Source organism: Canis lupus, chromosome X (genome assembly GCF_003254725.2).
Source record: "Canis lupus dingo isolate Sandy chromosome X, ASM325472v2, whole genome shotgun sequence".
In the NCBI taxonomy this organism is placed as follows: domain Eukaryota; kingdom Metazoa; phylum Chordata; class Mammalia; order Carnivora; family Canidae; genus Canis; species Canis lupus.
Genome location: NC_064281.1, coordinates 15,456,817 through 15,476,125, shown reverse-complemented (window position 1 = coordinate 15,476,125; position 19,309 = coordinate 15,456,817). Strand labels below are relative to the sequence as shown.

General features: G+C 46.3%; 1 protein-coding gene across 15 annotated transcripts in view; it reads left to right on the top strand.

Annotated features, from left to right (window-relative positions):
- Positions 1-19,309, top strand: part of SH3KBP1 (SH3 domain containing kinase binding protein 1) — a 339,638-nt gene that overhangs the window by 303,211 nt on the left and 17,118 nt on the right. For all 15 annotated transcript variants that reach the window (XM_025438119.3, XM_035711695.2, XM_025438092.3 and 12 more), the window contains one exon: positions 2,524-2,609. In XM_025438119.3, coding sequence (XP_025293904.2) covers positions 2,524-2,609 — 86 coding nt within the window. The remainder of the gene's footprint in view (positions 1-2,523; positions 2,610-19,309) is intronic.

Here is a 19,309-nt window from a genome sequence, read left to right as displayed (position 1 = left end):
GCGGCTCCAAAGATTCATAGTTACCAAAATGCACGAATAAACCAAATGTTCAGAAGCAACCAAGCTGAGCTGTTCTGAGATACAGATCATTAGCTGCTACATAAAGCTCGTTCTCCCACCAGCACACCCTCGGATTCTCTGCCCAGCCACCCGCCATGGTGTCACCTCAAACCAGTTTTCCCCTTGGGAAAAAAAAAAGCCCAGTGGAATTAACTGGACTTTTTTTTTTTTTTTATTAACTGGACTTTTGTTGCCTGAATGACCTTTCTCCCTGAACAGAACACATGTTCTCACAGGTTTTGGTCCTTGTGTTCCCAAAAGGACAGGACTGTCTGGCCCTGGGTATAATTTGAGTTGTGTTAGTTTGGGGAATGACAGCACCAAACCATTCCGACTCTGTAGTTAGAAAATAATAAGATTGAGAGCCCTTGAGAACTTTTAAAAATGAAAATGCTTTTCCTACAAATAATGGTGCATTTACAAAACATTTCATCCAGAAGGTTACATTCAAACTAGTAGCCACTGGGGCCCTGCCAGCAGAATGTTTTGAAATGAATTTCCTCAGTCTCATTGTTGCTGTTGGCTTGGGGTCTGCTCGAGGGAGAGAGTCCTATGGGACCTGCCCTTTGGTGGCTGGGCATGGAGAGGGGCTCTGCTCCAGCAGCCTGGCCTGGGGGCCCCCAAGGCCCTAGGAGACGGGGCTGAGGTGGGAAATAAAGGCTCTGCTCTGAAGCTCAAGCTGCTTCCCCCTTCCAAGCGCAGTAGTCCACGCTCTTCTTGAACTTTTACTTCGGCTGAGCTCTGAAAAGCCCAGGAAGTCTCATAATACACACCCACAGCGTGAGAGCTATGTTTTGTCTTGGTGGCAGTCAGGCCATTCGGCCCAGCCCTGTCACCCTGGAGTTCTTACCTCTGCTTGTCTTCTGTTGAGGGTACTTGACGTTACACTGGAGGTTACAGATCAGGCTTGTTTGCTTGGGAACTGACGGGGGCTTGCCTCCTTCCACTGGGCCTCCTCCACCATCACAAGGACATGCGAATCTCGCTGAATGCCACTACCACCGGCCCTTCTTGTGCAAAGACACTGGGTTCGGCCCTGTTGAGTCCCTCCCTTGTCCCCAGGCTTACAGGTCTCCTGCTCAGCTATCCTTCCATTCCCCATTACCCCCAGGACAAACAGAACCCTCTAGTATTCAGCCTGGCAGTCTGACTCTGCTGACCTTTCTGCTCTCACTACCCTCTGGGGACCTCAGGCTTTAGCCCCAGGACCCCTGGCCACACCAGGCACTCCCACCCACCTGGGGTCCTGGCTTTACTGCACCTCCTCCTGATATGCCCTCTCTCCCTTTTCTTCCATGGCCCGGCTGGAATGCCACCTCCCCTGCATGCCCCTTGCCATACCACACAGGTCCCCTGCCCTGATCCAGTCCTTTCCAGATGACTTTGATATGCCTGTCTCTTGCATAGCCTGTGCCATGTGGGCCTGTGTCTGTCTGTCTTTCTCGCATTTAGACCATGAGCCCCTCCAGAGTAGGAACTACCTGGCTTGGCCCTCTCAATCCCCTCTGCATGATAGGTATCAGACAGGCGCTCTCCTTTGAGTAACTCTGCTACTCATTGTGTGGTTTGGCTTCAGGCCATGATGACTGCCAAGAGCCATGAGGTGGATTATTTCTGTTGCTTTCCCAGAATGACTGCTTGGCTTCTCCCTCTCACTTTATGGGTGAGGATCTTTTCCGCTTTCACTACCATCATAAACCTCAGATAATCTCACTCAGGGCTCATCCCCCTGAAAGGGACTAGAGAACTGCCCTTTTGGGGGAATTTGGAGGAACCTTCTGTTCATGCACGAGTGAGCTACTTCTCTCATCATCTCAGAGGCCTATTCCCATTCCTTGGGGCTGTTCCTAGCCCAGATACAGAGGGAAGTCACTCGTGTCCTGATGGGCATGGGGGCACCCACCCAAGAGCTGTCTAATTTTACAGGCTTGTGCCCCAGCGCCAGCCTTCAGGCTGCCAGATCTTAAACTCAACCCCCTGTGCCTGTCAACAGCCTGGCTGATTCCTCCGCCTCAGGCCAGAAAACCTTTTTCTCAAGGTTAAAAGTAGCCGACCTTTGACAAGCAGCATTGGCTAAATTCCTTGCTCCTTAAAAGGAAAGCTCCCAGTTATCATTTGCTGGTGCTTATTTGGCCATGGGGCGGGAGAAGGCCCTACGCTGTACCCTGTGTACCAGCAGGAGGGTTTGTGGCTAAAGGTGTATTGCTGAACAGTCATTATTAAAATAGCCATCTCTGAAAATGTGTGCTGGAGAGGTGGGCATCCAGTCTGTCAGCCGGTTTCACCAAGGCCCATGTGGTTGGATAGGTCATTGGCTCCCACTGGCTCCCTCACAGGCGCAGGCGACAGTGCCACCCGCCCCATGCACAGCACGCTCCTTAATGCGCGTGCAGCAAGAAAGCTGACAAAATGACAAGGGCACACACCAATTTTTAAATGCTTGGACTTGTGTTTTTAATGTAGGGGTGACGGTCCAAAGATTGACTTGGTGGGCAGTTCGATCTCTGGCATCCTGGACAAGGATCTCTCGGACCGCAGCAATGACATCGGTGAGTAAGGAGAGCTTTCTGGCTTCTCTTTGCAAAATTTTAAGAGAACTTCAGAGTTTGACTTGCCTTCTTAAGCAGCCTGATGAGAACTAACACAGCCATTTCAGTGAAAGGCTAATAGCCCATGGTTGGTTTTAAATGTCACAGTTTTATAAAGAAGGGGAAGTGATGGTGGTTTCCACATTAAAACAGATTGCCTGGGATTTCTAATCTCCCTGACCTCAGGAGAACAGTCTAATGAAAAGAAGTGATAAATAAACCTTTTGTAGAAGTGGACGTTAGCACTTACATTCATATTTTCTAGTGATATACCTATTTAGTGGAAAAAAAGGTGAATGGGTGAAAATGAAGAATGGCAGAGTTCGTTGTAGTCACAGCACTCAGTGTTTTGAGTTTGAATTTAAAATGAGCTCTGGCATGAAAATTACCACTTAGTTAAGAATGTGGGTAAGTTTTTCAAAGGTTAAGGTAGCACTCTTTGATAAAGGGGAAGGTAGTTAAAGTCTCTGTGGGTACACAAGTTTTGTTGGAGGGTCTTTTGGGGATGTGCGCAGGTGGCATGAGGTTGCATGTGCTGGTTGATGCCACTGTTGGTCTGACTTGGATGACAGCCCTTTTAAGAAGTCTAGATTCAGTAACTATTTTTTTTTATTAGCTTTACATCTTTTATTTGTTCCTGTCATGGTCACAATATTCTACATTAATAGGGCTACATTTTGGAATTTGCCTTTTTAATTCAATGCTTTTCTTTTGAAATAATTAGAGATTGACATGCAGTTGTAAGAAGTAATACAGAGAGAATTACATACCCGTTACCCTTTTTCTCTCAATGGTAACATCATAATGAACCTATAGCGTGAGATCCCAACCAGGATATTGACATGGACACGTCCACCAGGTTCCCCAGTTTTACTAGTACTTGTGCGTCTTTAGTTCTTTGCAGTTTTGTCACATGTGTAGGTTTGTGTATCTACCTCCATGGCCAAGATACAGAACATTCCATAGCCATCAGGATCCCCCCCTGTTGCCTTTTTATAACTGTACCCACCTCCCTCCTCTTCCCCACCCCTTCCCTAACCTCTGGCAGCCACTCTTAGGGACTGATTTGACACGGAAGATTTCCAGCATCTTTTGCATTGGCTGCTCAATTTAGAAACAAACATCTGACCACTGGCAGGCTCATAAGAGGCACCAGAGTGCCTAACGTGAGCCTTCTCATCACCTGGGATTACTCCTCTTTGGGGTGCTGTTTTTGTTTTTGTTTTTTCCTGAACCTGCTAATAGAGTTGCATCTTTGCAACTGCTGACTTGCAGTCTCTGGTCTGATCTTGAGAAGACTTAGTGGTAGGATGTGTCACTGTAACTCTAAAGACCAAAAATATTTGCTCTGTCTCCAGAGACTGTTGCACATCCTCAGCCTTTGAGAAGCTCAGTCAGGAAGCATGACCAAGGGCTTCTGACAGCTTGGGCTGATGGAATAATAATAGAAATGCTGGCCTGCTGGACTTTTGACCTGGTTAAAGGGCAGAGCGGAGCAGTAATTGGCTATGAATGAGAAGGAATCATCAGAATGAGCCTGCTGAAGTTTTGGTCTTGCTACTGTGGTTTAACATTTTAAGGGCCCACATTTTAAGGCACGATAACCAGTAACGTGGGGCCTCCCACGGGAAGGGAGGTGTTCTCCCTCCCCCAGAATACACAGAGCTGTGCCTTGCCTGTGAAAGCATTGGCCTTTGGCTCTTGTTTTCTTTGGGTCTGGAGATGACTCAGGTGGCTCTCACCAAAATAGGAATTTCATATTTCTCAGTCTGACGAGCTAGTTTGAAAATGGTGGGGGCCTTGATCAAAGTGTCTTTGTCTATGAAAGCTCTTCATTCGTGGAAACAGTACCAGTTGTGTCTATCTGGGAGCCCAGAAAGAGCTGCTGAGGCTTAGTTTGCTCTCACTTAGCAAGAAGACGTTAATCCCAGAAGGCTGTAATTCCTCAAGCTAATAATGTAACACATATTATTTGCGTTGCAAGAAATGATGATCAGCAGCCATGGAATCAGCCACTAAATACTTGAGTACCCACTCAAGGGCAAGGCCCTCATGCACAGGTCCTGCCTCCCAGCAGCTTCGGGTCTGTTTTGGCTGCTGGGACAGCAAATGGAAAGTGAGGTGACAGCAACGGTCTGTCTGACCACTGAGTGGCAGAAAGTAATGTCAGTGAGAGTTGGGGATGCTCCTTGGTGCCCAGGGTGCTAGGGCAGGCTCCATCGGTGAGGGGGGAGGGGGGGCAGACTTATCTGGATCTAGAAGTTGGGTTCGCTGAGGCAGAGGCAGGCAGGGAGATCCCATGGGGCGTGCTGGTAACTGAGCACAGATCAGCCGCAGGAGAGGCTTCGTGCCCACACGGAGGGAGCTGCCCTGGGCACAGAGGTCTGGGCGGGACTCGTTAGGAAGGGGATGCCTCTGTAATTTATTCGGCAGGTGCTGGGTTGACACCAAACTGGCGGGATTGGGTCTAAGCATTTAGATACTAACTGATGGAGCTCTATGAGACCAGTCAGATGAAGGAAAGATGGGCGTCAAGGAGTCAGGTTATTTGATAGTTTGGGCTTGAGGCAGTTAAGAGAGAGCCCACATTAAGCCTCGCCATAGGATTGTGAAAGAAGGGCTGGATGGGGAAGCAGCAACTCGAGAGAATTATTACCAGGCCTCAGGCACAGGCTGGATTTAGGAGGAGGGAGGAGGAGAGAATACTGTGTCAGCTGTGAGGTTTGAGGGTAGGGGAAAAATGACTTGGGTAGAAATAAGCATGTCTGGCGGGGGGACTGGCGTGGAGGGGAATGTGGATTTATTTAAGTGTGTTGACTTTGAGATCTAGTCAGTGCTGGATGAGGTGGAAGCTGGAAGGCCAAGGCTGGGGAGGGTCGACGTTGTAGAGGCCAGCAAGGATTGCAGGTAGACATTAGGACCTTCCAGGCGACATAACGCAGGGCTGGCACCTATAGACAGCCCCATGTGTGAGTGCAGGCTGCTGCCTCCAGGCCAGGAAACGTTCCGTAATTTATACAGACTCTCTGGGCTGTAGCTTCTTTATTGATGAAGGGAACTAACATCCCTCCCAACTTTCCTACCTTGTCTTCCAGAGTTCTGTAAAAATCACTTGATGGGCTGCTCAGTGATAGAAATGCTTATTATTAAGGCTGTTGTTTGCTTAGAAGGGATAGTTAAGTCAGGAAGATAAAATCCTTAGCATGGAAGAAGAGAAAGAAGGACCTAGATCTTAAAGACCAAACCATTTAAAAAAAAAAAAAAAAGACCAAACCATTCACAAAAGTCCCTATCTAAGGGAAAAGAGGAATCTGGCAACATCTCAGAGACCAAGGGATGAAAGGATTTTAAGCAGAATGTCTTCAGGCCCAAATGCAGAAATACTGTCACAGGTGGGTTGGTCAAGGAGAATAGGACACTGCAGAGGAACTGCCTCCCTTCAGGGCTGCTTTGTGTCTCTGCTTTTGTAGCACTTGTTCATTGCTTTGAATCAAGAAGGAAATTATTTGTACCAGAATGTTTTGTTAGTGACTCAAACAATTGAAGCTGTCCAAATGTGGGCTGCATGAATAGCCGAATACAGCCCTGAAAGCCATTAGAAATCATCAGTGTTAGCTATAAATAAATCTGTTTCCTCTTAATAAAGCTATAATTTTAAATTATTATAATATTGAATTAGAGAACATGGCTTTTTCAGATCTCGTGTGGGCAGCTACCAGCATCTGTCAGCCCCACAGTAATTTAGAATGAAATCAGTTGGTCTAAAACGATGTTGTTGATGTCGGTTTGAGATACTGTGTATCAAACTACACCGCCATATTTCAAGTAACATAATAGGAAACGTGGATGAGCTCCAGAGCAGGCCTGTGCATGAATAGAAATGAAAATTAAATTGTCCAGTTTTCTCTTGCTGACGGAAGAATCTCTGCTCCGATTGAATGGGAGATTATAGGCCGAGAAGTCAAGTGCCATAACATTTACTTTTATTATGCCATATATTGTAGTTCCCACGGCATGGCAGGATTTATTATTACACCTCAATACCGCAGAGATTTTCCGACTCTTTCCCGCTGAAGCACACAGCAGCGGGCCCTCAGGTGGGAAGCAGCTCAGGAACTAAGCCATCTAGTTGTTGGAGCTGATTGACTTAGAAGCAACCCTTCTTGTTTCTCCCCTGTTGCTTGCCTCCGTCGACCGTTGTTCCCTGTTCTATTCAGCTCTCATCCCACTTTTCCCACTTCCACCCCTTTATGTGGACATCACCCCCTCCTCACATAGAAAAGCTGGGAATTTCTCACCTGTCTTTCCAACCTGATCCACAGATACACACTTGACATTGCCATCCATCTAGGGGCCAAGTGTTGCTAGCTATAAAGTCGATGGACTTAGGACATGGAACTGGCTTGGAGCACATGAATGAATCTAACTTCATCTTATCCTCAAATCTCTCATGGATGCCTCCTGGCCTTTGGCTCCTGTGAACCAGGAAATGCAGAAGCACTTCCCTACTGATACCCTGGGAGTGCTATTAAGAGCTCATTAATTTGAGATCCTGGAAAGGTTCTGAAACTGGATTGTGGTGATGGTTACCCAACTCTGTAAACTTACTAAAAATTGGTAAGTTGTACGCTTAACAGGGGTGAATTTTATGGTATACAAATTATACCTCAATAAAGCTGTTAAAAGAAGCTCTGGCTCCTATCCAGGGACACAGGTCATGATTACACGCCAGTTTATATCAGGATTGTTTGAGAAGCAATATGCATGTCTCCAGTGTGACTGCAAAAAGCAAAAGAGGGTCATGTGCTTTATTCCAAGGAAGTGAGACATCTTGAACTTTGGGTCTTGAACCTAGTCAGTCCTCTGAGCATTTTTGGTGTCCTCCCTGCACTTCGGGACACTTGGCCTTGGCTCCAGTTCATTCAGAAGAGGTTCTATGCCAGAACTCTCCCTGCAGGGCCACGTGTGACTCCCCACCTCTCACCTAAGACTGTTAGGGCTCACAGTCTAGGTTTGCACTGAGTAAATGAGGTCAAGCTGGCAGCCAGGACTGGTTTCAAAATCACCTTGCAGTCCTGGAGGAGTTGGGCTGATGGCAAGGCCTTGTCCTTCTGGGCACTTCTAAAAGTCCGGTCCTGAATGTATACTGATGATGTTCACTGACGGACGTTCACGGTTAGAAACATTAGGCCGCACCCAAACCAGGGCACTTCCCTCTGCCCGCTCAGCCCCGATCAGGGCAGTCCCGATCTTCGGCAGTCTGTTGGGCTGGCCGGGCTCATGCTTAGTTTTGATAGGTTCTGCAAACCTCTTTTACCTTGTCACATCTGATAAGAGCAAAAGCAATAAACGTTCAAAGTGCCAGTAGGAAAACGCTCATGAATACTAAAGGAACAGGCGGAGGTTAAGCTAAGCAAAGTGGGGCGATGGTGATACATGTTGCTTAACCTCTTGGGAGCGATGTATTTGGCTGTGCGAATGATTCAAAAACACAAAGAGTGAGCAGTGCCATCCTGCCTGAGCCACCTGCAGCCATCAGCCAGCAGCAAGGAAAAGTAACTGACAGGTAAGATGAGCAGGGGGACGTTTGGGTGTTTAGCAAGTGTGTTTGAATGACTCTTGGCTCAGAGAGGGTCACTGTGCCAGCTACCTGCGCGGACCTGTGACCAGCCCCAGAAGCTCACCTGCGCGCAGACGCAGCACATCCTGCTCTGGTATTTTGATTGCCCACCTCTGTGCTCAGGTCTCCTGTGGTCTACTTTCAGCCCCATGGCTCGGGCATCTCTACTTTTGCTACATGCTGAGACCACTGGCAGCTTGAAGAATGCAAATGCGGTATAGTAAGTAGCCTATAGGCGGCAGAGAGACTTACACAGTAAGCTTGGTCACTTCTGTACTGTGCTCAGCCAAGGCCTCCCTGCCACGAATGAATGTGGAAGCAAGAAGGGAGCAGGTGACACGCAGTCTCAGATGGCACATGGCATTTATTTGGCCTGCAGTGCCCTCTGCCCACTGGCCCCGGGCTCACAGATTGGCAGAGCCTGGCTATGGCTTCCGTTTGACTTGTAAATATTCAGAGGGATCTATGACCTGTGGGAAAACCATGCTCAAGTAACTCCCTTGCCATACTAAAAGCACTGGAGACAAAACTATACCTTATTAAGGAGGAAATTTGAGTTCCCAAGCTCCTTCTCTAGCCATGGGCCCTTGTTAAGGCCTGATGTGGACACCTGGGCCCGGTCCACCTCCCGCTACCTTGGATTCATTACAGGAGAAAAACGATGAGCACTTAGGAGTGAGGTTGGTGGGCCCCGTTAGAGGGTAATTGGATCTGGTGGTGACAAGCTAAGGATGAGGTGTCAGTGCACAGAGAGCCCTGATTTAGAGCCGGAGAAGCCGCTTTATTTAGCTGCGTGGTGACCTGCAGTGGCGCTCCCCACCTCCCCAGGCTTGAGTCATCTCTCCCCGAGGTTGTTCATGTTCTTTGGAATTCAAAGACACAGAAAAGGCTTTTCATTCGAAGGACTGCTGACTTTTATTTTACTAATTAAGGACATTTTAAAAAGCAAATGCCATCACCTGGTGGAAATAATCTCTGAGTTTAAAGATTGGACAAATTTAGCTTACTGGAAGACTCACAGCGTTGGCCTTCTTTTCCTTGGCACTTTATAGACAGGTGGTAGCTTTGTCATGGATTCATACCCAGTTCTGGGGATGGCTTCTGAAAATCACAGGTCTAGCACATGTGTGCAGGGGTGAGGGTCTGGGGAGAGGAGAGGTGTCAGGGGCAAACAAAAGGCCCCAGAGAGAGGCAGGTGTTGAAGCATGGGTGAAAACTCACTGCTGCCCAGAAATGTACAATTAGCAGATCAATTTTTTTTTCAAATCGCTCATGAAATGTCAGATTTTAAAAGGCACTTTACTTTTTTTTAAAGATTTTTTTTTATTTATTTGAGAGAGAGAGTAAGCGCATGAACAAGAGGGGCAGAGGCAGAGGGAGAAGGAGAGAAGCAGATGCCCCGCTGAGCAGGGAGCCTGAGACACAGGGCTCTATCTCATGACCCCAGACCACGATCTGAGCTGAAACCAAGAGTCAGGGGGCACCTGGGTGGCTCAGTCGATTAAGCATCTGCCTTTGGCTCAGGTCATGATCCCAGGGGTGTGGGATCGAGCCCCCCATCAGGTTCCCAGCTCAGAGGGAGCCTGCTTCTCCCTCTCCCTGCCACTCCCCCTGCTTGTGCTTGCTCTCTCTCTCTCTGTCAAATAAATAAAATATTTTAAAAAATAAATAAATAAAACCAAGTGTCAGCCATTCGACTGACTGAGCCACCCAGGCGCCCCTATAGGGCACTTTAAATACTTCATACCTCTGTCCTCTTCCTTCCCCCATGGCTGGAGAATGGGGTCCTCCAGTTCTAGAGGTACCTGTCCCTTCCAGTGTGGTACCAAGAGAACCGGGCTTCAGGCAGTAGGTCTTTCCTCCTTGAGATTTTTACTTGGCATTTAATTTTGGGTTCTGAGGATGCCTGGGTGGCTCAGCAGTTGAGGGTGTGATCCCAGGGTCCGGGATCAAGTCCCGCATCAGGCTCCTTGTGGGGAGCCTGCTTTTCCCTCTGCCTGTGTTTCTGCCTCTCTCTCTCTCTCTCTCTCTCTCTCTCTCTCTCTCATGAATGAATAAATTATTATTATTATTTTTAAAGATTTAATTTTGGGTTCTGTGTGATTCCAGGCATTAGGATGTTGTTTCACATGCAAGATTTTCTTTTTTTTTTTTCTCTAAGATTTTCTTTTATGAGTGTGCAACTGCTCCTCTTTTCTCTAAGTAGAGTGCTATTGAGTGAGATGAAATGCCCTGTTCCTCTGCTCCCTGAAAGGAGATGCACCCTCTGGATGTACACCCCGCTCTAGCAGGCCATCCAACATGCCGTGCACCTCTTTGGGTCCTGGATTTTTATTTTTTTACTTTATTGAGTAGAGTTGACACACAATATTACATTAGTTTTGGATGTGGATCTTGGTTTTTCAACTTTAAACCTGGGGCTTGGAGGAAATGCTCATAGAGGTCCAGTTTGGCCCCACAGGCTTGTCTGCCTCTGTTTCTTTTAGTTGAGATTTCTGGACATTGAGAAAACTGCTCTTTTGGTAACCTCTAATTCCTCTTTAAAATTAAACAGCTTATTCTTTTGTTTGTCTCTTTATTGAAATTCCTTCAGTTCTGTTTTTTTCTTTAACCTAGAGTTGCTAATTTGGCCCTTTCTAAGTCTTCATCTAGGGTTTTTGCTTGTAAAAGATTTGCTGGCCAGATGGAAGTTTAAGTAATCAGCAATGGTGGGCATAATAGTCATGGTGTCACTTTTTATACATTTTTAAAAATTATTCATTCACATTTTTAAAAAATGTATCAAAAATTTTGAAAAACATAAATGGGTAGGATGTTTGCAATCCTAAATAAATTTGAGTTCTTAGAGCAAACCCTTAATACAGAGACAAGATAGTCCCACAGAATCACCGAGGAAAGTGGGGTACGTTAGAAGAACCGCGGGTTCTCAGGTAGGCACACTTGGATGTGAATTATAGCTCTACAAGTTCCAGGTTGAGTGACTCTGAGCTCCACTTTCCTCTTGTGTATGACAGGGTTAGTAATGGCCATCTGCCTAAGAAGATTGTTGTAAAATTTAGACCTGATAATTTGAAGTGGCACACACAAAACAGGTGATTTCTAAGTGGTAGCTGGTGTAGCCATAGTCACACAGAGGCAAAGAACCAGGCATCAACCTCCATTCTTACCATGACTACTGTTCCCGGAAAGTAAGAAAGTTCTGAACATATAACATTAATCAGCTAACTGAAGTTCTCCCCACCCCCTAGTTACAAAGGGAGTAGGTACTTTAAAAAAAAAAAAAAAAAAGGAAGAACATGGGGAAGTTAGAAAGTCCCTTCAGAGTCCCAGCCTCTCTTTGAGATAATCACTGTTAATTTGTTGTACACACTTTCAGAAGTCTTTCCGTGATTGGGTAGGTGGATGAATTTCTTTAAATGTAATCATGTTGTATGTACAGTTCACAGATGTTTTTTGAAATAAATAATGTATGTTTGACATCTTTACATGTAAGTCACATAGGTCAAACTTCTACTTTTAATGTCAAGATAATATTCCATGGCATGATTCTAGCATAACCAGTTCACTCGGAGCAATGCTGCGAAGAGCAGCCTAGGACAATGATCTGTAGACAGGGCTACCCATACCCTGGGGGGCCATAGATACTCCCAGGCCATGGATAGTGCTTCATTTCTTATATGCTCTTTCTTCAAACTCCTCTCCTGGGAGAGACCCACTGGCAGGCTGCTTCTCCCTTTCCCTTCCCCTTTGCCAGTGACCTGCTCTCCGCTTACACAGCATAGCCAATCTCTTGCCCACTCCACAGGTATGCAAACCTCTGGTGCAAACTGAGAGACACTTTCAGGATTGGCATGGTACTTGAGAAATTGAGTGATTTTATTGACTGGACAAAAAAAATCCATTTACAAGTTGGTTGGTTTGTAAGTCTTTGCTTCTTACAAAATTGAAGGAGACCCACTGAGTTGTTCATTGATAGATTGTTCAAAATAGTTCTTGGTGATGCTAGACCACAGTCTGATTTTTGCCGTATAATTTGGAAAGGGTTCAATGAATTGAATAACATTTTGATAACAAAATTCTTTCCATTCTCATATACTTCTATTTATGTGAACAAAGTTTCTTGACACATCAATAGAAAGAAAAATAGGAATAGAATCAATACCAAGCCATGGCATTCTCATGTTAATAATCACACACGTGTGCATAAAGTTATTTGGAGGGAAAGCCCAATAAGATTCTCCTCTTTTATGCTGACAGGTTATCAGAATGTATGGTTGTGTGTATACATATGCTTCTATCATTTATGTACTACTAATAATTGTCAGGTAACTCCTTCCAGAAGAAAATTCATTTTTACACTTAGAACCTTATGATCACAGGAAATTAAGAAATCATAAATTTCTATTTATATACATGTTTTTATGTATGTTTTTATGTTTTATAGAAAAAGATAATGAATGAAAGACAAAATTAACAAAAGCAGAAAGATAAATTACATTAGAGTAAAATCCAGCAATATGACAGAAATATGAATTCAGAGAGAGAAAGGGGTAGAATTTCCAACTGCTAAAGAAAAGCTTATTTGTGATTTAAAAAGTTTTTTTTAAGATTTTATTTATTCATGAGAGACAGAGAGAGAGAGAGGCAGATACAGGCAGAGGGAGAAGCAAGCTCTTTGGGGAGCTGATGCGGGACTCAGTCCTGGGACTCCAGGATCATGCCCTGAGCCGAAGACAAGTGCTCAACCACTGAGCCACCCAGGTGTCCCATATTTGTGATTTTTTTTAAAAGACTTGTTTATTTTATTTGAGAGAGAGTGAGAGATGCAGGGGGGGAGGGGCACAGGAGAGGGAGAGAGGATCTCAAGCAGACTCCACCCTGAGCACAGAGCCCGTCATGAGACTTGATCTCACAACCCTGAGATCATGACCCTGAGATCACGACCGGAGCTGAAACCAAGAGTCGGATGCCTGACTGTGCCACACAAGCACTCCAGCTTATTCATGATTTTTTAAGACAGATGACAGTGGGGCAGCCCCGGTGGCTCAGTGGTTTAGTGGTGCCTTCATCCTGGGGTGTGATCCTGGAGACCAGAGATCGAGTCCCATGTCGGGCTCCCTGCATGGAGCCTGCTTCTCCCTCTGCCTGTGTCTCTGCCTCTCTCTCTGTCATGAGTAAATAAATAAAATCTTTAAAAAAAAAGATGGATGACAATGGTTGTTAAACTACTGTGGCATTCAAGTATATTTTGAATATATTTAAGAGAGCAATATAATAGTTATATTTTAAAATATAGCAGAAATTACATCTTTTGTGACCAAAACATGTCAAATTTTAGATGTCAACTTAAGATGTGTAAGGGGCACATGGGTTTTCAAAATTATTTTAGGCACACTGGTAAAACAGTTTGAAGACCACTGGCCTCATAAATATATCACTCTACACTTACATAAACGATCCTGTGGATCGGTTTCTAGAAGTGGACTATCTGAAAGTGTATACACTGACGTTTTGTGATAGGTGTTGCCAAATGGCATTATGAAAAGGCTGTGCTAATTTACATTTCTGCAATAATAGCATAACCACTATTTCCAATAAGTACATTATTTCCTAAATTGTTTTGCATAATGAAGTCGGACCTGTAGTAAGCAGCTTTTAAAGGAATGCAGATCTGGAAAGTGACTGACTTTTCCCCCACTGTTTGTTGCCTGTTATCAGTTCCTGTGAAGCACTCTACCTCTCTTCGGTGCCATACTTCTGGAAGGCATGCCCCCTTCCCTTACCTCTTCTCCAGATCTAAATTAGGTGCCCATGCTATCATTGCTAACTTCATCTTTTACCTTTCTTTCATAGTAGCTAGCAGAATTTGTAATTAAATATATAAAAGTCTATTTCTCTTGGGGGCTCTAAGCTCTGTGAGGCAGGGACTGTGGCTATTTTGTTCATCCCATATCCCCCCAATGCCTAGCCCAAAGTCTGGGGTGTAGGGCTCACTCAGTAAATATGTACAGAATGAATGGATGAGCATAAATCAGAAGAAATGCCAATACCATGATATAGAGTCATGGTAGAGATCTTCGTTGCCACTAGTCACATGTGCCTATTTACATTTATTTAAATAATCACACTTAGCCATATTCCATGTGCTCAGTAGCCACATGGGACCAGTGGCTACCATACTGGACGGTACAGATATAGCAAGTTATCATCATCACAGAAAGTTTGAGTGGATAGTGCTATCAGAGAGTGACTGTACTTTCATTCTCCTAACTATAGCCATGCCTGGCACACAGTAGATCCTTAATAAACATTTGATTAACTGAATGAGCAAATAAATTCTGTATCTCCCTCTCTTACTCTTCAGCTTCAAGTTTCTATGTAAGTTACTTTGTACTGAAAAGCTGAAGGGCCTGGCTTAATTTGCCTAATATCTTACATTTATTGCCAACAATTTCCTTAAAGAAACCTAGTCCCTTTCTCTATCCATTTAAAAACACAGTGGAATAAATATTTTTTTAGGTAGGCTCCACACTGGGTATGAGCCTAACCTGGGACCTGAACTCATGACCCTGAGATCAAGAGCTGAGCCTAGATCAAGAGTCAGGTGTATAACTGACTGAGCCACACAGGCACCCCCCAAAACACTTTGGAGTAGAATAGAACAAAAGCAGCTTATTATCAGAGCATAGAGGGGTTTCTTTACATACACAACATTATATTCCTAGTATCTTTTCCTGTTCTTGATGTGGAAACAGTTCTCAGAATCAGTTAAATGAGAGGTAAGGTGAAATGTTCCTGCTGTCTGTTCCATGCTCTATAGTGGAAGGAATGCCACAGACATGAATCCGAACATGGGCTCTGTCACTTTCTGCCGTGACCTTGACCGAGTTTGCTAACCTTTGACCCTCTGTCTCTCTCCCTTTATGAAAACGAGTAGCCTGCTCAGCATGGGGTTTATGCAGGTTAAATGCATGTGTGGAGTATGGACTAGCAAGCTGGCCCAACAGTAGCTCAGACCTGTTTACTCTCGGTGCTTGTGTTGTGCATGATTGGCACCTGGATTACAAATGAAAACACAGCAGTTAATCTGCTATGTCCTTCCACATTTTGGAGGGCTTATTTTCCCATAGAATCTAATCTTTGCTCAAGTAAGAATTTTTCAGTTGGTACCTCAGCTAACACAGGTGTTCATTTGACCCCTACTAAAGGGCCCATCTTTGTCGTCTGCACAGATTTGCCACACTAGTCACATGGTTTCTGTGCAGAATGAGACTTCCTGTCTAGACTGCCCTGAGATGCTTCTTCACTGTGGAGAAGGGACCTACAGCCCTGTGGGGTTAGGCTTTTCTCATCTTTAATCTGAAAGAAAAAGTGAGAAAGAGAGAGAAGGAAGGAAGGAGGGAAAGAGGGAGGGAAGGAAGGTAGAAAGGAAGGAAGCAAGGAAAGAAGGAAGTTTGTTTTGTTCTTGTAATGTAGCCTTGCCCTTAGATCTCTGTTCTCAAATCCCACAGCTCCATCAATGGTATATGAAAACAAAATTATACCTGATGATTTGAAAGAGTTTTCATATAATTTCTCATTTACAGAAGAATAACCCTGCAAAGCTGATAGCACAGATAATTCTCCCATTTTCTCCCCCTGGTGGAAAAACTGAAGCCCAGAAAGGTTTTTTGCTCATGTATTCAATAATCATTTATTAGACACCCACCGCAAGCCAGGAATGTTAGGCCTGCGAGAAACACAGATGAAAGCCATAGCTTCTTTCCTAGCTGCTGAGGAGACAGATGAGTCAATGAGGAATGTCAGGCAGGGAGCTGAATGCTGAGATTGGGGTGTGGGTGAGTAGGGGAGCCCCCAAACCAGGCTTAAGGGTACAGTCTGGCTCCTTGGAAGACGTCTTGGTTGCTAAGCAAAGCCTTGATAGCCCCAGGGAAGAGGAGGGAAGGGGAGGGCAGGGGAGGAAAGGAAGTCACACAAGGGACAGGACAGTAGTGGGCACCAGCCATACCGTGAGGGCCCTGGCCGTGCTCAGTCACCAGGATTTCCTGGGAACTTGGGAAGAATTTTAAGCAGAGAAGGAGGACATCCTCTGATCTTCACCTCACACATGTCTCTAGGGGCTGCCCATGGGGTGGTACCAAGTTGGGAGTGAGAAATCCATTATAGCCCTTCTAGGCCTGTAGTCTGCAAGGAGCACTGCCAGCTGTAATGATCCTTGATGGTGACGTGGAGGAGAAGGGATGGCTTCCAGAGATACTGGGAGGTGGCAACATTGCCACGCTTCAGCTGTAGGAAACTTCTGCGCTAGGGCTCTTTCTCCAGTCCAGAGCAGTGAGCCCCAAGGAATAAACAGCCATTTAAGAGCTTGCAAGCAGTTCCTTCAGTGACAGAAGGCATGTCCCAGACTTTTAACTCTTTCTCTTCTGTGCTCTCAGTGAATGTGTTTTAGGTCACCTGTGGTCACTGGTACCATCCCTCCCATCCGTGGAAAATAAGCCTACATTTTCTAATTGAACTAAATAGGCTATGACTGCAGTTGATGGAAAATGGGCAACTGTGTGTGCCACGAAGAGTCAAACGCCCTTTCCAGGCTGGCTCCGCGTCCAACATAAATTATCCCCGTATGTCTGCAGAGGGGTTCGTCTTTCAAGTATGAGAAAAGCCAAGAACCTCTCATCCTTATGAAACTCACTTTGAAAAAAATACCCAACATTTGCCAGTTCAATCGTTTTGGATTGGCTTGTGAGCATTAAAACCATTTTTTACTAAGGAAAAATCCCCAGCCAGGCTGAGAAAGCTTATATCAAGTTTCAGCCTGATTCATTTCAAAAACCATCGTGAAACTCGGGACATTTTCTTCACACCACAATGAGTTAGTCATGGAAAGTCTGCCTTCATGTCAGCTAGCACGGCTGCAGTCACGAGAGCACGCTCAGTGCCACCGACAGTTTCTGCTGCCGGGTGGCAAAGTCCCCCCTCCACTGTTAGAAAGCAGAAGCGTGCCGCAGTTGGGGCTCTGAGCCTCCCTCTTCAGCAGGTGACCTCTCTTCTTTCTGGAAGTTGAGCTTTGCTGTCGTGTGTCCAAAAAGTGCTTTTTACAAGCCTCACCTGGAAAGTTCAACGCAGCTGGGTATGCATGCAGAGGTCAAAAGAGGGACTCTGGCCATCCTCTTCTTGAGTGACAGGGACCAAGCAGTCCTGTCGGCCATCTGTCAATCTGTTGAGGAGATGCTGGCGAAGCGTGGCCAGCCTTCAACATGTCCGGATGTTTTTAGTGTAGACCTGAGCCAGTAAAATGAAGCGGGCCAGCCAAGCATCCTCTGCAGCCGCGGCACAGGGTGCTGCCTTCCACCCTGGGTGGCCACCTCATGTCCCGGTAGCGGGTGCCTCTGGAGGCGGCGCTCCTGGAATCAGAGTTTCTTCTTGGGATGGGTTATTCATCTGTCGGCTAGTTCATTTGTTCACCTGTTCCTTCATTCACAGAATATTAAGCACATTTTTCCCGGGAATGTGCTAGACTTTGAGAGCACAAAGATGGGTTTCTGTCCTCCTGGGGTCAGGATCTAAGCTTGGAAGACACATGCCGTGCCTCTGAGTCATTCTGAAAGGGTAATTTATTATGGACAACCTCGTATGTTGTCACACCCTCAACAACGCCCAGGTGGACTTCGTTATTTTAGTGGGCCCTGGGAGCTGGGCGGGGAGCATAGATGGAGTCCTCCCTGGAGCCCTGCAGAAGTTTCCTGGGTGTGACCTTGTGTGTCCCTACACACCAGTGGCCATGCTGAGTCCATGCGGCGGGGCGAGGGGGGCTGAGGCCGTGCCATCCACTCCCCTTGCTCCCCACACCCCGCTTCCACCCCACTCCGCCAGCTAGGTCACCTCACGGCCACCTTCTCCCACTGCAGCCTTTTCTGACTGGTCACCGATCCCCCGAGCCTTCGGGCGCCACTTTGATCAGCTGCTTGGGCGCCTCTGTGGCCCCACACACCAGGTCAGCACTGCCCAGCCTGGCCTGGGAGGAGCCCTCTGCTGCTGAGCCCTACTCCCAACTGCTGGCCTGGGCAGGCCGTCCCCTCAGCAGCCCCGGAACACCCTGCCACTCCCCTGGTGGTGGTGCCCTGGGGCCCTCTCGTCACTGCTCAGTCCAAGCCTTCCTGCTCCCTGCCTGCCCCTAGCCTCTGCCAGAGCAGTGCTTCTCTACGTGGTGGCTTGCTAATGTCACTGGGGAAGACTGAAAAACTGCTTTGCCCAGGCTACACCCCCAAAAATTCAATCCTCACAGAGGGACCCAGGCATGAGTCATTTTTTTTTTAATTGTCCAGGTGATTTCACTGTGCAGCCACGGTGGAGAACCAGAGTGAATTAGCCTTTAACTGTTCACTGCTTCACCCTCCTTCACCCTGCTCATCTTTGGCCTCCAGAGCTTATTTCCGTTTCCAGGACAGAGTCCTGGTACAGGCGGGCCCTCTCAGCCCCTGGTAGTGTCCAACCAAGGCCCTTAGCAGCAGCTCGATTGCTAGAACGTTTAATGGCCTTCTCCATCACCTCCTCTGCATCTGCTCCTCTCTTCTCCCCCAGGCTCCCCTGGCCCCGTGTGCCTCCTGTGCCCTATACCCAGCCCCCACCCTCCAGGAGACCTCCCTGTCCTGGGCCTTCTTCCCTTCTCCCTGTTGGGGAGCCACATGGAGAACTTGCTAAACTCGTATGTAGCGTGCACACAAGAATATCTGTGTAACACCTTTCTATTAACAAAAAGAGGAGGAATGATTGGGGAACTAATTATCCAACAATAGGGGGTTGATTCAATAAATCATGAATTGCAGCGCAACAGAAGATTATGCAACCATCAAAATATTTACAGAGAACTCTTGGAGTCATGGCATATGATGTTAGGTGAAATAAGCTGAATTCAGTTCTCCATATAGTGTGAACTGGACTATCTACTTTTAGAAAAAGAACCTGAAGGGTTATATATATATACTGAAACACTAATAGTGGCCATCTCAGTGTGGTAAGGTTATACTTGACTGTCCTTTGT